The 17,841-nt window shown below is 39.4% G+C and overlaps 1 protein-coding gene and 1 non-coding gene across 2 annotated transcripts in view; one reads left to right on the top strand and one right to left on the bottom strand.

The window, feature by feature from the left end:
* The window catches only part of MRS2 (magnesium transporter MRS2), a 35,733-nt gene that overhangs the window by 4,132 nt on the left and 13,760 nt on the right, over positions 1–17,841 (bottom strand). The window contains exons 6-9 of the mRNA XM_055570780.1: positions 17,182–17,312; positions 16,047–16,163; positions 5,641–5,793; positions 5,270–5,387 (exon numbers count right to left, since the gene is read on the bottom strand). Coding sequence (XP_055426755.1) covers positions 5,270–5,387; positions 5,641–5,793; positions 16,047–16,163; positions 17,182–17,312 — 519 coding nt within the window. The remainder of the gene's footprint in view (positions 1–5,269; positions 5,388–5,640; positions 5,794–16,046; positions 16,164–17,181; positions 17,313–17,841) is intronic.
* LOC129648017 (U6 spliceosomal RNA) lies at positions 2,504–2,614 on the top strand. The gene has a single exon (XR_008712624.1). It is a non-coding gene; the product is annotated as a U6 spliceosomal RNA (small nuclear RNA).

Raw genomic sequence — 17,841 nt, 5'->3', positions numbered from 1 at the left:
ACACGCAACACACGATTTAAGATTCTCTATGAGGTAAACGGCTCTACTGTGCTAAGTGGTGAAACCTGACCCGGGTCCACAGATCAGAAAAACAGTGTTGTTTCAATGCTGTTTTCTGATTTTCACAAGTGAGCTGTGGTTATGTAAGAGAATGTCAGTGTTTTTAAAAAATATATACTGAAATATCTAGACATCGGGAGTTTCATATTTGTTGTTTATTCTCAAATGATTTAGGAAAAAGTATATATATACTGACAGAATGATAAATATGATAAAATGTTGCTGTTTGAAGAATCTGGGTAAAGGCTGTATGGGAATTCTTTTACTATTCTTGAAATAGTTTGATATTATCTTAAATAAGAAACTATCAGAAAGGAATTTCTAAGAACTCTTTTAAAAAATTAACAACAACAGGCATTTAGAAAAAAACATTAGAATGAGTATAAGATGGAGTTAGCTTGCAGAAAGACTGCATGTACATAAACAAAATGACTTGGGAGAAGGACAGGAACTTGTACAGAGTTACACAGTCACGAGCTGGGAAACTGGCAAAGGTCTTCGGAAGGACCTTCTGAGGATGTCCAGGACTGGTTTATGTTGCACAAGATAGTTTGGTAACTACTGGACTTTTTACTAGATTTGGGCTTAAAAGCCTCTAAGAGATTCCTATCACACTTAGAATAAGCCTGAACCCTTACCAAGCTCCAAAATCAACATGCTCTCCCTCTTCTGTCCTTCTGACCTCTCACTACCACTTTCCTTCCACTTGACACCCCTCCTCTGACCACTCTGGCCTTCCTGCTGCTCCTTCAACAAGCTCAGTGCACCCTTGCCTCAGTCTTCACATGTGTGGTTCCCTCTGCTTAGACCACCCTTTCTCCCAGGTCTTTCCACGTTCTCTTTTCATTCAGGCTCTGCTCTAGGGTCACCTTCACAGAAAGACCTTCCTCAACCATGCTGTCTCTACAATGCCCCTTGTCTCTCCTCCTGCTAACAGTCTCTCTCCCTCTACCTAGCTTTAATTTTCTTTATGCAGTCACTCAGTTATGTTTGACTCTTTGCGACCGCATGGACTGTAGCACTCCAGGCCTCCCTGTCCATCACCATCTCCTGGAGCTTGCTCAAACTCATGTCCATTGAGTCGGTGATGCCATCCAACCATCTCATCCTCTGTTGTCCCCTTCTTCTCCTGCCTTCACTCTTTTCCATCATCAGGGTCTTTTCCAAAGAGTCAGTTCTTTGCATCAGATGGCCAAAGTATTGGCCAAAGCATCAGTCCTTCCAATGAATATTCAGGACTGATTTCCTTTAGAAAATTTTCTTTATGGTACTTATCACCTAACCTACCATGGATCTGTTTCTTCTTTCTCCCCCGCTGAAACAGACTCCATAAGCGCAGGATTCACTGCTATACCCCACAGCTAACAGCGGTGTTTAGTGTGTAACAGGCACCAAACACCGTATCTGTAAGATGAATGCATCAATGTACTGCATTTACTTTCCTTTCACATCTTATAAGGAGGTGACAAACACTGCTGCAGGGAGCTTATGACCTTTCTCAGGTGTGTGTGAGTGAAAGTTGTTCAGTAGTGTCCATGGAATTCTCCAGGCCAGAATACTGAAGTTGGTAGCCGTTCCCTTCTCCAGGGGATCTTCCCAACCCAGGGATCAAACCCAGGTCTCCTGCACTGCAGACAGATTCTTTACCAGTTGAGCCACCTATGATCTTTTGCAGACAAGCAATTCCAAGTCTGAGGATCATGGCAAAGGATGAAGTGTAGGATTATTTTGGCATAAATAACTAGAAGAGTAATTTTACTCAGGTGGGTTGGGGGTGCGGTCAGTGAAGAGTCTCCTTGGAAATAACACAACAGTTGAAACCTGGGAGACAAACAGACATTAACTAGGCAAAAAAAAGGGGGGCTCCCTGGTGGCTCAGTGGTAAAGAATCCTCCTGCCAACGTGGAAGATGCAAGTTCAATCCCTGGGTCAGGAAGATCCCCTGGAGAAGGAAATGGCAATCCACACCAGTATTCTTGTCTGGGAAATTCCATGGACAGAGGAGCCTGGTGGGCTACAATCCATAGGGTTGCAAAAAGTCAAACATGACTTAGCAACTACAGACCAGACCAGGCAAAAAAAAGTGGGAGGTAAGAAGAGATGTGTGGAAGCAGTGTAAGAATACTGATGAATCAACAGACAGTGAGGACAAGATGGCTGCAGACAAGATGGGGACGTGGGCACAGCAGGCCAGGAAAAGCCCTACCGGCCAGGGAGTTTGGATTTCTATCTTAAGGAGAATCAACACCACCCCCCTACACCCGAATAGTTTTACACAGAAGAGTGACCATTAGAACTGCTTCTTTTAAAGACCACTTTTTAAAAGGGACCACTTTAAAACAGACATAGAGCACACACCTGTTAATCAGGACACAGAATTCAGCACCAGAGTGTGCCTGCTGAACGCAAATGCAAATTCATTTCTAAAGAAATCTCACAGTAGGCGTTCACTTTAGCACCACATATACTAAAAGTGGAACAATACAGAGAAGATTAGCATGGCCCCTATGCAAGGATGACATACATACAACTTTGTGAAGCATTCCATATTTTTCTAAAACAGAAATGTAGACCAATGGAACAAGGTAGAAAGCCCAGAAATAAACCCATGCCCCTAAGGGTACCTTATTTTTGACAAAGGAGGCAAGAATATACAATGAGGCAAAGATAGCCTCTTTAATAAATGGTGCTGGGGAAAATGCTGGGGAAACTGGACAGCTACATGGAAAAGAATGAAATTAGAACACTTCCTAACACCATACACAAAGATAAACTCAAAATGGAGTAAAGACCTAAATGTAAGACCAGAAACTATAAAACTCTTAGAGGAAAACATAGGCAGAACACTCTATGACATAAATCAAAGCAAGATCTTCTATGACCCACCTTCTAGAGTAACGGAAATAAAAACAAAAACAAGTAGGACCTGATAAAACTTTAAAGCTTTGGCACAGCAAAGGAAGCTATAAGCAAGGTGAAAACACAACCCTCAGAACGGGAGAAAATAATAGCAAATGAAACAACTGACAAAGGATTAATTTCCAAAATATACAAGCAACTCATACAACTCAATATCAGAAAAATAAACAACCCAATCAAAAAGTGGGAAAAAGACCTAAACAGACATTTCTCCAGATGACATACAGATGGCTAACAAACACATGAAAAGATGCTCAACATCACTCATTGTTAGAGAAATGCAAATCAAAACTACAATGAGATATCACTTCACACTGGTCAGAATGGCCATCATCAAAAAGTCTACAAACAACAAACGCTGGAGGTGTGGAGAAAAGGGAACGCTCTTGCACTGTTGGGGGGAATGTAAATTGATACAGCCACTATGGAAGACGGTATGGAGATTCCTTAAAAATCTAGGAATAAAACTACCATATGACCCAGCAATCCCACTCCTAGGCATATATCCTGAGGAAACCAAAATTGAACAAGACACATGTACCCCAATGTTCATTGCAGCACTATTTACAACAGCTAGAACGTGAAAGCAACCTAGATGTCCATTGACAGATAAATGGATAAAGAAGTTGTGGTACATAAACACAATGGAATATTACTCAGCCATAAAAAGGAACGCATATGAGTCAGTTCTGATGAGTCCCTCCCAGCAGCAGAGGGAAGATCCTGGGGTGGGGGGTGGGCAGAACAGGGAGTAGAGCTCTGTGTCCAGGCTGAGGGTGCTCAGAGTTCCCTCTGGGGCTGCAGCCACTAGATACAATAGGGCAATAGGGCTGGAAGGAGAACCTTGAGGGGCTAAACGATCCTGGAAACCTCAGATTCTCTCTCTGTGTGTGGCCACCCAGCAGGGCTCTGCTTGGCTGGTTGATGAAATTTATGCTAGTGATGGAAACTCGGTGCCTTTGTGTTTCTAGTATAAAAGTTAATGAATAAATCAAGTTCTTTTCATTTTCCATTTAAATTGCTGGCCCTGACCAGTAAAGACTGTCCTTGTTGCCAAATGGCATCATTCAGGAACCCTCCCCGCTCCCGCATTGAGCCCACCGTGAGCTGTGACTCACTGATGCACAATGAATTTCCCATTAGTTCCTTTTGAAAAGGGAAAATGGGTTTGATATGTTTGTCTGTTTTTCCAGATATGTCTTAGGACCTTAAACATGTACATACTAATTTATAGGAACACGATAATGTCAAAAATGATTATTTGCGATCTTCATTTATCCTACTTAGTGTGAATGTTTATGAGTTTCTCTGCAGAAATGTTACATGTGGTTATGAGATGCTGTGAGGGGAGTGTTAGTAATATCAGGCACAGGTGCTGCAGTAATATGCAAAACTCTAAATTGAGAAATTCTGAATTCTGCGCTCATCTGCCCCAATGGTGTCAGATAAGGGATAATGGATCCTGTTTCTCAAGGCAAATATATATGTAATACATATATTTAGGGCTAAATTGAGAATTACTGATAGAGGGTATAAATTCATAGTCACATAGTGTTTTTGACAAAAATTGTAAATATTCAGCAAAAAAAAAAAAAAAAAGGGCAGGGAAAATACATTCATTTTCAGACTTTTGATGACTGAATCAAAGCATGCAACTGCATGGCACATTGCCCGACATATAAGTTAAAAAAAAAATCCCTCATTAACACTGCCTTACAGTATAATACTATTGTCAAATCTCTCCCATGTGTAGTTATCTGTTATAAGAAACATAAGGTAGTCCTAAACTGCCCTATGTGACAGTTTCCTGAATCCCAGCACAGGCTCTGGTTTGTTCAAACCTAGGCCATTCTACATTACAGGGTCTAACAATACTGTTTGAATTTCAAATGATTTACAGTATATATTTTATCCCAATAAGCAACTATACAGGTTAGAACTTTCTTTTTAAAATCCATTAAAGTAGTCCAGGGGTTAAGAATCCACTGTGCAATGCAGGGGACGCAGGTTCAATCCCTGGTCCAGGAACTAAGATCCCACATGACTTGGAGCAACTAAGCCTGTGTGTCTCAGTTACCGAGCTGATGCGCTCTGGAGCCTCCAAGTCACAACTACAGAGTCCATGCACTACAACGGAAGATCCAGCATGCAAAAATGAAGATTTCGAGGGCCACAGCTAAAAACTGACCGAGTCAAGTAAATAATGAAAACAAAATAAAATCCATGAAAAAGAAATGATCTTCAAAACATTAAAAACCATCCCTAGATTATTGAAATAATACATTCTCACCTCCTCAAGGGAAGATTCCAAATTCATTCCGAAAGCAACTCCCATTAGCCCAAAGAGTGAAAGGGAGAAGGTTCCCATGGTCAACTGTAGGTTCAACCTCATCATCACATTACGGTGGCTGGGGAGGAGAACAACTGCTTAGATCAGAAGGGCCCACCAACAGAGCACTACAAATTCACTATTAAAGATCACAGGGGCTAAACGTACACCTTAAAAGACACTCCCATGTAGTAGTTATAAATGATAATGATGGGATAAATGGGATAATTCTTTCCAAAATGGAAAAACAAAGCCAGCCTTAAACACTTTCTTACTGTGCAATAACTACTTTATTAAAAAAATATGGATAGTTTGCTATGACACCCTCTTACCTGTCCAGATTGATGAATATGATACTCTGTGAATCATCGATCAGTGCCCTGAGTTCCCGAGCTGCGTTGGAAAGATCCTCAGCTAATCGGTAGTAGTTTTCCAACAGCAACTCCATCTCCTCTGCATGGTCAATCCCAGCGCTGCTCTTTTCACTTTAATTAAAAGAGTTCACATAACATGCCCTCGATACATGTGTTAAACATTTAGTACCACAAAGCTTCCTGAATTAGTATACAATATTCAGTTATCCTCGGCTCCTTGTGGCTCCTGGGTGGAAGATTGGCCCCAGGGTGGCCAGCGGCAGCAGAGAGGCCAGGGAGCCCTCTGTTCCTGGGCGCCCTCCAACATCGATCGGCTCCAGGCTTCCCTGGACCCCCTTCCCAGCAACTCCAGGGGCCTTTGCCCAGGTCCCCAGGCGGTATGCTGACCAACACCCAGCAGCCAGTAAAGGTTTACACACTCAAGAGGACCAGCAGTGGGACAACCAGGGTGCCAGGCTACATGGAACAGATGGAGGGCATGTCCTTGCTAGTCAGAACCTGACAAAACATGGTCCACTGGAGAAGGGAAAGGCACACCACTTTAGTATTCATGCAGTGAGAATCCTATGAACAGTATAAAAAGGCAAAAAGATATGACATTGAAAGATGAGCCCCCCCAGGGCAGTAGGTGTCTAATATGCCTCTGAGGAAGAGCAGAGACTTAGCTCCAGAAAGAATGAAGAGGCTGAGACAAAGCAGAAATGATGCCCAGTTGTCTGGTGGTGTAAATAATGTTTGATGCTATAAAGAACAATATTGCATAGGAACCTGGAATGTTAGGTTCATGAATCATGGTAAATTGGATACGGCCAAACAGGGGATGGCAAAAATGAACAATGACATTTTAGCAATCAGTGAACTAAAATGGACAGGAAAGGGTAAATTTAATTCAGATGGTCCTAGATTACAAAATGAAGCTGGGCAAAGGCTAACAGTTTTGCCAAGAGAATGAGCTGGTCATAGCAAACACCCTCCTCCAACAACACAAGAGATGACTCAACACATGGACATCACCAGATGGTCAATACTGAATCAGAATGATTTATTCTTTGCAGCCAAAGATGAAGAAACTATACAGTCAGCAAAAACAAGACCTGGAATTGACTATGGCTCAGATAATCAGCTAAGGCTCAAACTGAAGTAGGGAAAACCACTAGGCCATTCAGGTATGACCTAAATCAAATCCCTTACGATTATACAGTGGAAGTGACGAATAGATTCAAGGGATTAGATCTGGTAGACAGAGTGCCTGAAGAACTATGGACCAAGAAAGGTTCGTGAATCTATACAGGACCTAGTGACCAAAACCATCCCCAAGAAAAATGCAAGAAGGCATAGTGGTTTCTGAGAAGGCCTTACAAATAGCTGAGAAAAGAAAAGAAGCAAAAGAAAAAGGAGAAACGGAAAGATATACCCAACTGAATGCAGAGTTCTAGAGAGTATCAAGGAGAGACAGAAAGCCTTCATAAGTGAACAATGCAAAGAAACAGAGGAAAACAAAAGAATGGGAAAGACTACGAGATTTCTTCAAGAAAATTAGAGATACCAAGGAACATTTCATGCAAAGATGGGCACAATAAAGCACAGAAATGGAAAGGACCCAACAGAAGCAGCATTGATTAAGAAGAGATAGCAACAAAACACAGAAGAACTATACAAAAAAGATCTTACAACCCAGATAACCATGACGGTGTGTGGTCACTCACCTGAGCCAGACATGCTGGAGTGTGAAGTCAAGTAGGCCTTAGGAAGCATTACTACAAAGCTATTGGAGGTGATGGAATTCCAAGTGAACTCTCTCAAATCCTAAAAGATGATGCTGTTAAAGTACTGCACTCAATATGCCAGCAAATCTGGAAAACTCAGCAGTGGCCACAGAACTGGAAAAGGTCAGTTTTCATTTCAATGCCAAAGAATGTTCAAATTACTATACAACTGCACTCATTTCACATGCTAGCACGATTATGTTCAAAATCCTCCAAGCTACCCTTCAACAGTATGTGAACCAAGAACTTTCATATAGATTTAGAAAAGGTGAAGAACCAGAGATCAAATTGCCAACATCCAATGGATCACAGAAAAAGTAAGAGAATTCCAGAAAAACATCTACTTCTGCTTCACTGACTACGCTAAAGCCTTTGACTGTGTGAATCACAACAAATTGTGGGAAATTCTTAAAGAGAATGGGAATGTCAGATTACCTTACCTGCCTCCTGAGAAATCTGTATGCAGCTCAAGAAGCAACAGTTAGAAATGGACACAGAACAACGGACTGGTTCCAAATTGCGAAAGGAGTACATCAAGGCTGTATTATGGTCATCTGCTTATTTAACTTTTAGGCAGAGTACATCATGTGAAATGCAGGGCTGGAAGAATCACAAGCAGGAATCAAGATTGCTGGGAGAAATAACAACAACCACAGATATGCAGATGATACCACTTTAAAGGCAGAAAGTGAAGAGGAACTAAAGAGTCTCTCGATGAAAGTGAAACAGGAGAGTGAAAAAGTTGGTTTACAACTCAATGTTCAAAAAACAAAGATCATGGCATTCGGTCTCATCACTTCATAACAAACAGATGAGAAAATGGAAACAGTGACAGATTTTCTTTTCTTGGGCTCCACAATCACTGTGGATGGTGACTGCAGTCTGAAATTAAAAGACGTTTGCTCCTTGGAGGAAAAGCTATGACAAACCTAGACAATGTATTAAAAAGTAGAAACATCACTTTACTGACAAAACTCTGAATAGTCAAAGCTATAGTTTCTCCAGTAGTCATGTGTGGATGTGAGAGCTGGACCATAAAGAAGGCGGAGTGCTGAAGAATTGACGCTTTTGAAATGTGGTCTTGGAGAAGACTCTTCAGAGTCCCTTGGACTGCAAGGAGATCAAACCAATTGTAAATGAAATCAACCCTGAATATTCATTGGAAGGACTGATACTGAAGCTGAAGCTCCAATCCTCTGGCCACCTGATGCGAAGACCTGATTCACTGGAAAAGACCCTGATGCTGGGAAAGATTGAGGGCAAAAGGAGAAGGGGTGACAGAGGATGGGATGGTTGGATGGCATCACCAACTGGATGGACATGGGTTTGAGCGAACTCAGGCAGATAGTGAAGGACAGGGAAGCCTGGCATGCTGCAGTTCATTGGGGTCACAAGAGAGTCAGACACAACTTGGTGAGTGAACAACAACAGTAATTCAGGTATCACACAAAAAATTAGCCTCTGCCTTTTCTATTATTGTGATTGAGGCCAGTCTGAGTGGCTTTGCTAACTGATCCTAAACATGGCACAGATAAGTTAAGGACACGAGTTTATCCCTACACAGGCTTTACTGTATTCCACATCCCTGAACCCAGGGACACTCATGCAAATACACACACTACCATTTACAGGAAAATCCAGACATGTGAATGCTGACAAATTAGTGCAAAGTCCAGATCACTATCAGGTAAAACACAACCAAAAAGTAAAAATGAACATAATGAGCATGTCCTTTCCAAGGTAAATGTATAGTATCACTTCCATAGAGGAAGAAAACTGGTTCTGAAAAATGTAAATACAGTCAAAACAGCTCAAGACAGCAGAGGAGCGGTATGTGGCTCTCATGTTCTCCCACAAATACATCAAAATACATCCACGTGGGACAATTCTTGCGGAACATCTACTGAACACCGCAGATCTCAGACTTCCAAAATGGTAAGAAAACCTTCACATAACTGGGTAGGACAAAAGAAAAAGGGAAAAAGATAAAGAGAAGGGCACTGGAGGGAACAGTGAAAAAGAAAAGGTTTTCATCCCTGGGGAAGGCACCTCACTGGTGGAGAGATCAACTGGGATGGGGGAGAGGCAGGTGGGGAGCCTTAGTAGAGAGCGCAGCAACAGGTTTGTGGAGGGCAAAGTGGAAAGACCCGCATAGTCGGTTGGTATGGGTGCTTGGCACTCCCCAGACTCAGATGTTCCTTTGATGGGACAGGTGGAGGCTGGATGTTGAGGCTCAGTGTCATCACGAAAATTACCCAATCAAAGCAGTAGACAGAAAGCCAGACTGGAAAAAAAAAAAGCAATATAAGAGACCAATGGGATAACAGAATAAAGTGTGCCAATCTACACATAAACGTGATTCCAGAAGAAGAGAAAAGGGGATTAAATATGTATTTGATGAAACTGTAGCTGGAAAAATTTGATGAAATTATAGCTGAAAACTATCCAAACCTAAAGAAGGAATCAGACATCCAGATACAGAAAGCACAGAGGGTTCCAAACAAGAAACAAATCCACATCAAGACATATTATAAAAACAGCAGAAGTTAGAGAGGATTCTAAAGGTAGCAAGAGAAAGACAGAGTTAATCACAAGGGAACTGCCAGAAAACTATCAGTTGATTGCTCTACAGAAATGATGCAAGCCAGAAGGGAGTGGCAAACTATGTTCAAAGTTTAAAAAGGGAAAAATCTGCAACACGAAGTCCGCTACCCAGCAAGAATGTCATTAAGGATGGGGAAATAAAGAATTTCTCAGATAAGCAAAAAATGAAGAATACAGCAATATGAAACCTATTTTAAAGAAATATTGAAAGGTCTTCTCTAAATAGAAAAGATACAGTAAAGAGGAACTCACAGTTGGAAAGTAAATCACTTAAGTTAGCCAGTATAGAGGTCAAATAGGAAAAAAACCTATTTACGAAAGGAAGATAAACACAAGGAACAGTAAAAGGATAAACAAGACATGATGTAAAAAAGGACATCAAAATCATAAAATGTGGGGAAGGAAAGTACGAAAATGTGGATTCTTATTTTTCAGAATGTGTGTGAGCCTATATGACTATCAGCCTAAAGCAAGCAGATATAGGAAAGGGTTAACATACCTGAAAAACGGGGCACCCACAAATCAAAAACATACAATAGTTTAAAAAAAAAAAAAACAAAGAGAATACAAGGGTAAGAGAAAAGGAAATCATCAAACCACAAACAGAAAACAGAGAAAGACAAAGGAACAAAAAGGCAACAGAATAGACTGGGAAAAAAGGTTTAAACTGGCAGTAAATATGTAAGTATCAATAACTACTTTGAATGCCAATGGACTGAACACTCAAATCAAAACAGAATGGCAAACTGGATGAACAAATAGGAGCCTACGATATGCTGCCTACAAGACAGCCACCTTAGGGCAAAGGACACACACAAAATCAAAGTGAGCGGAAGGAAAAACATATTTCATGCAAATGGAAATGACAAGAAAAGAGGAGTTATAATAATCTTACCAGACATATAGACATTAAAACAAAAGCCATAAAGGAAAAGAAGGAAAACATATAATGGTAAAAGGATCAATACAAGAGGATTTTACACTTGTCAACATATATTGCCCCAAACACATAAAATACTAACAGCTAAAAAAGAAGAAACTGATGAGAATACAATAGGAGACTTTATCACGCCATTCACATCAATGGGCAGATCCTCTAGACAGAAAAGTCACTAAGGCAACAGAGATCCTAAATGATATAACAGTTAAGACTTAACTGGTATTTTCAGGACATTATTTCCAAAACACCCAGAACGCACACTCTTTTCAAGTGCACATGGAGCATTCTCTAGGGCTGACCACATACTAGGACACAAAACTAACCTCAACAACCGTAAGAGTAAAGAAATTATTTCAAGCATTTTTCCTCACAACAGGACGAAGCTAGAAATCAACAAAAGGAAAAGAAATCCATATGTTACTACCCAACAGGTGAATGAGGAAATCAAAAAGGAAATTACACACCTCCCTCAAAAAACAAGAAAAAAAATCTCAAATTAACAACCTAACATACCACCTAAAAGAATCAGAAAAAAACAAAAAACAAAACCTCAAGTCAGTAGGAGGGAAATAATAAAGATCAGGAAGGAAATAAACGGAGATTAAAAAAAAATAGAAAAAACACCCCGAAACCAGGCTTCCCTCATGGCTCAGTGGTAAAGAATCCAACTCCCACTGTAGGAGACACAACATGGGTTTGATCCTTGGTTTGGGAAGATCCTATGTGCTTCAGAGCAACTAAACCCGCATGCCACAACTGTGCTCTAGAGCCCAGGAGCTGCAACTGCTGAAGTCCCGAGTGCCTGGGAGCCTGTGCTCCGAAACGGGAGAAGCCACTCCAATGAGAAGCCTGTGCGCTGCCACTCGAGTAATCCCCACTCGCCAGAACCAGAGAAAGTCCACGCAACAATGAAGACCCAGCACAGCCCCAAATAAATAAAACTAAAAAAAAAAATCAGTAAAATCAAGAACTGGGTCTTTGAAAGGATAAACAAAATTGACAAACCTCTGGCCAGTCTCACCAAGAAGAAAAAAGATAGAATCCAAATAAATTAGGAAATGAAAAAGGAGAAATTTCAACTGATACTGCAGAAATACAAAAAACCCTTCAGAGAATACTATGAACAATTGTATGCCAACAAATTTGACAACTTAGAAGAAATGGACAACTTTCTAGAAAGATATAGTCCACCAAAACTAAATCAAGGAGACAAGATAATCTGAACAGATTGATCGCTAGAAGTGAAATAGAATCTGTAATTTAAAAAAACAAACAAAAACTCCCTACAAACAAAAGTACAGGACCAGGTGGCTTTACAGGTGCATTCTTCCAAACGTACAAAGAACTTCTTAAACTCATCCTTGTTAAACTATTCTAAGACGGGAGAAGGGGGATCACTCCCAAAGACATTCTATCTCGTAACAGGAAAGTGTGTTAGTCACTCAGTCGTGTCTGATTCTGTGACACCACGCTCTGTCCGTGGAATTCTCCAGGCAAGAATACTGGAGTGGATTGCCATGAAGCCACCATCAATCACCTGATAACAAAACTAAACAAATACCACCAAAACAGAAAACCATAGGGCAAATACCTTCAATGAATATAGATGCAAAAATTCTCAACAAAATATTAGCAAACTGAATCCAACAACATATAAAAAAGATCATGTACCAAAACCAAGAGGGATTTATCACAAACTCACAAGGACGCTTCAACATATGCAAAATCAATCAATCAGTGCTCAGTCAGCTACAACCCATGGACTGTAGCTTGCTAGGCTCCTCTGTCCATGGGAATTCGCGAGGCAAGAATACTGGAGTGGGTTGTCATACCTTTCAAGGGATTTTCTCAGCCCAGGAATCAAACTTGAGTCTCTTACATCTTCTGGATTGGCAGCTGGGTTCTTTACCACTAGTGCTACCTGGGAATCCTCAATGTAATACACCATGTAAATAAAAGTCAAAAACCATATGATCGTCTCAACAGATACAGAAAAAGCATCTGACAAAATTCAATCCATTCATAATAAAAACACAGTAAAAGCCACTTATGACAAACCCAAAGCCAATATAATATTCAACAGTGACAAGCTGAAAGTCTTCCCACTATATCTGGAATAAGAAAACAAGGAGGCCCACCCTTACTACTTCTATTCAATGTAGTAATGGAAGTCCTAACCATGGCAAGAAAAGGTATTCAAATTGGAAAGGAAGAGATAAAATTGTCATCATATGCAGAAGACATGAAAATGCATAGAAAACCTTAAGGACTGCAGGAAATAAACCTACAAGATCTATAAATGAATTTGGCAAAGTAGCAGAATATAAGATTAACATTTAGAAATCAGTTTTACACTAACGATGAAATACAGAAAAGGGAATGTTAAAATTAAAGAGGATTCAAAGAAATGGAAAGATATCCCATGCTCTTGGATTGAAAGAATATTGTTTAAATGGCAATACTACCCAAAGTAATATACAAATTTAATGAGATCCCTATCTAATTACCCATGACATTTTCACAGAATTAGAATAAATAATCCAAAAATTTATATGGAACCATAAAAAACCCAGAACTGCCAAAGCAATCCTGAGGAAACAAACAAAACAGGAGGCATAAACTCTCTCAGACCTCAGACAATACCAGGAAGCTACAGTAAAACAATGTGGTAACTGGTACAAAACAAAGACTAGGGATCAATGGAACGGAATAGAGAACCCAGAAACAAACCCACACACCTATCATCAATTAATCTTTGACAAAGGAGGCAAGAATATACAACGGGAAAAAGACAGTCTCTTCAGTAAGCAGTGCTGGGAAATTTGGACAGCTGCATGTAAGACAATGAAGTTAGAATACACCCTCACACCCTACACAAAAAATAAACTCAAAATGGCTTAAAGACTTCAAACGTAAGACATGATATCATTAAACTATAAGACAGCAAAAGCAAAACATAACCTGATGTTAATCGTACCAGTATTTTTAGGTCAGTCTCCCAAGGCAACAGAAATATTGATAAAAAAGTGGTACCTAATCAAACTTAGAAGCTTTGCACTGCAAAAGTGAAAGTGAAGTTGCTCAGTTGTGTACCGACTCTTTGCGACCCCATAGACTGTAGCCTACCAGGTTCTTTCTTCCATGGGATTCTCCAAGCAAGAGTACTGGAGTGGGTTGCCATTTCCTTCTCCAGGGGATCTTCCCAACCCAGGGATTGAACCCGGGTCTCCCACATTCCAGGCAGACGCTTTAACCTCTGAGCCACCAAAGGAACGATTAAAACAAAACAAAACAAAACAAAAAGACAACCTACAGACTGGAAGAAAATATTTGCAAATGATGCAACTGACAAGGGCTTAATTTTCAAAATATACAAACAGCTCATACAACTCAACAACAAAAACCCAAAACCACATAACCCAATCGAGAAATGGGCTGAAGACCTTAACAGACATTTCTCCAAAGACATGAAATGGCCAGTAGGCACATGAAAAGATGCTCAACATCACTAATTATTACAGAAATACAAATCAAAACTACAATGAGGTACCACTTCACACTAGTCAGAACAGCCATCATCAAAAACTCTACAAATAACAAAAGCTAGAGAGGGTGTGGAAAAAAGAGAATCCTCCTATTCTGTTAGTGGGGATGTAAATTAGTGTGGCCACTATGGAAAACAGTATGGGGATTCCATAGAAAACTAAAAATAAAATTATTGTATAATCCAGCAATCCTAGTCCAGGGCATATACCTGGACAAAGCTATAATTCAAAAAGATATATGGACTCCAACGTAGCATATGCATAGTGTAGCAGCACTATTTACAACAGCCGAGACATTGCAACAACCTCAACGTCTGTGGACAGATGAATAAAGATGTGGTATATGTATACAATGGAATACTTCTCAGCCATAAAAAGAATGAACTAATGCCATTTTGGCAGCAACGTGGATACAACTAGAGATTATCATACTAAGTGAAGTCAGAAAAACAAATACATGATATCATTTATACGTGGAATCTAAAATGTGGCATGAGTGAACCTATCTACAAAACTGACATAGAGAACAGACTTGTGATTACCAAGGGGGAGGAGGCGACAGAGAGGGATGGACTGGGAGTCTGTAGTGGATGCAAACTATTACAAATGGAATGGCTAACAACCAGGCCCTACTGTACAGAACAGGGAACTATAACCGATCTCCTGGGAGAAACCACAACGGAAGAGAATCTAAAAAAGGAATGTACATAGGTGTGCAACTGAGTCACTCTGCTGTATAACACAAATTAGCACAAAATTGTAAACCAATTATACTTCAGTAAAAAAAAAAAAAAAAATTAATAGTTTTTTCCCCCTCTTTAGTTATACCAAAGAGGATACGCAGGAATGAAACACTCTGGTTCAAGTGTTCGAGTTTCTGCTACTATATCTACCTGTTAGAATATCAAGGGTTATAAAGCCCTTTTTATTTTGTTTCCTTATTAAGATATAGGTAACTAATTTCTCAATTAAAATACCTGTACACACTACAGAAACTATGCACATTACAAAGGTGCCTGAATTAATCTCTGATACTGATAGTTACAAAGAACAAAAACATTTGAAAAGGCAGCATTTAAACTTGCATATACACAAGCATACATGATTTTTAAGTTCATAAGAGATGAAAGGTCAATAAGGTGAGTGTTTTTATATTAACCAGACTTATAGGATCTGTGCCAGTGTCTCACTCGCCTCCCTGCACTCCATCCACCCTCTACCCCATCTCTCCCGCTGATCTCTCCAGCAGTTAGCTGTGTATGTCACTCTGCTGGTCAGGCATTTGAAGATAAAGGCAATGGCGTGTTTATCTTTATAGTTGTATACAGAGCAAGCACTTAATAAGTCTTCATTAAATTCAGTTAGATGCAATACGGAAAAGGAAATAATGAAACTGGGGATGAAAAATGCACCCTCTAGTCCAGAAAAATGTTCTTCTTTATAAAAAGTTATCTGAAGAAGACAACTGATTCTAAGGGAAAAACTAACAAAGCATCACTGTTCACTTACAAGACTTGTGGGTCACTCCACTTTGTCAGACAGAGGTCTTCCAGCAGCTCTTCTTCATCCAAGATCTCTAAGATGGACTCTTTGAAGATTTTAATATCTGTTTCTAACTCTGACAGGCTGTAAGAATAATTGTATAGAAATGATCAATAACATAAACCTGTAAAAAAAATGTCCCTACAGGAGTAGTGCCTTTCTAATGTCTTATCAAGCAGACTCCCTTATACACTCATGATAAACACTGACTTGTAAAAAATTTTTGGTATTTACTACGCAGTTTGAGAATCAATTCCCAATACAAGACTGTTAATATATTAAGTGATAAAATTAAACAACGATATAATTTTCAGCATATGTTCTTTATCTCAGAAACATACACTCAGTGTGATGTAAGCTTTTGGGGCCCGAAATTTACTTTTATTCTTAATTATGGCAGTGATAATACAAGAAGAGACCATTTACTTTTATTTGATAAGAACATCCTAATATTTTTGGACAAAAAATTGACTCAGGAATTTTAACTGTTAACTCTTGAAGGGATTTTAGGGGGTACAAATCCTGAGGGACTGATCATTCAATCTGTAATACAAATTAATATATTAAATTCTGGAATGCATTATCATCAACAAACAAAAACCTCATGAACTTTGGAGTGAAAAAAAATACGATTTGAATATAGACCTGTCATTTAGTAGCTATTCAGGTTTAGACAAGTTACTAAGACCTCGATTTTCTTATCTTCAAAATGAGGACCATGTCAACAGGACTGAGATGAGATCACACATATAAAAGAGACAGATACAGCATTTCATTGAAAACAGCTTTTCAATAAACATTTAGTTTGTGTTCCTCCTTTAGCTCAACTTCCCACCTAGGCTACTTTCCTACTTTAAAGTTATGAAAGACAGATTTTTAACAATAATGAAAACCAGATATGGCAATGAAGGCCTTGAGAGTAAGTTTCAAAGTAAATAATGTCATTACCATTTGTAAGACTAGTTGGTATTTTTAAGATAGTTAATAATTACACTAATTTTGGACCTGAATTTACGTTAAACATTTCACTCTTAAGACTACTGAAAGAGAAGTTTAAGACATTTGTGTCTAATTCCCAACTTGGTAAATCACCCATATTTACCTTTTGCCATTTTGGAGCAAGATGTGCAGTTTGCTTCTGTCTACGGAAGAATGTTTGGGATCCACTAAAGCGTCCAACGTCTCAAGGATCAGTGGTTGTAAAATGCTAAGTTTCCCCTGAAGGGTGTTGATCTAGATAACAACATGACCTTTCATAAGAATTAAAACAATCTTTTTAGAATACTCAGGGTCAGTGAATCCTCTGATTAAATACAGAAATCGAAAATAGCTAGGAAGGCTGGTAACATTTCAGAACATGGTTACTGTTGGAAGGCCTATCCCAGATGATTAAAAAACTGGATCTCCTAGGTTAAAAGATAATCATGCATAATGTTGTTGCCAGGCTCCCATTTGGGTGACAGGAAATTAATTCCTGTAAGAGTCCTCCCCCTACAGACACTTAGTATGAAAGGAATGGAAGAGTGATTAAAAGAAAAGCTGCCATTCCCTGGTTAAAACGAACTTCACATCTGGTAAACAATACCTATGTTCTTTGTAACAGAATAGGATGTAGTTCAAAACTCCTATGAATAAAGTTATTTTGGAAAAAATAAAAAAGCTCTTAAAAAACAAAACATATCTTAAACTTTAAAAAGTAAAGTTGAAAAGTCAAATGTATATTTATTATTCAATTTAATATAGGCACAGCAGGATTAATCAG

Source organism: Bubalus kerabau, chromosome 3 (assembly GCF_029407905.1).
Source record: "Bubalus kerabau isolate K-KA32 ecotype Philippines breed swamp buffalo chromosome 3, PCC_UOA_SB_1v2, whole genome shotgun sequence".
NCBI classification, from domain to species: domain Eukaryota; kingdom Metazoa; phylum Chordata; class Mammalia; order Artiodactyla; family Bovidae; genus Bubalus; species Bubalus kerabau.
The sequence above is the reverse complement of the archived record's forward strand: the minus strand, read 5'-3'. Positions and strand labels throughout refer to the sequence as shown.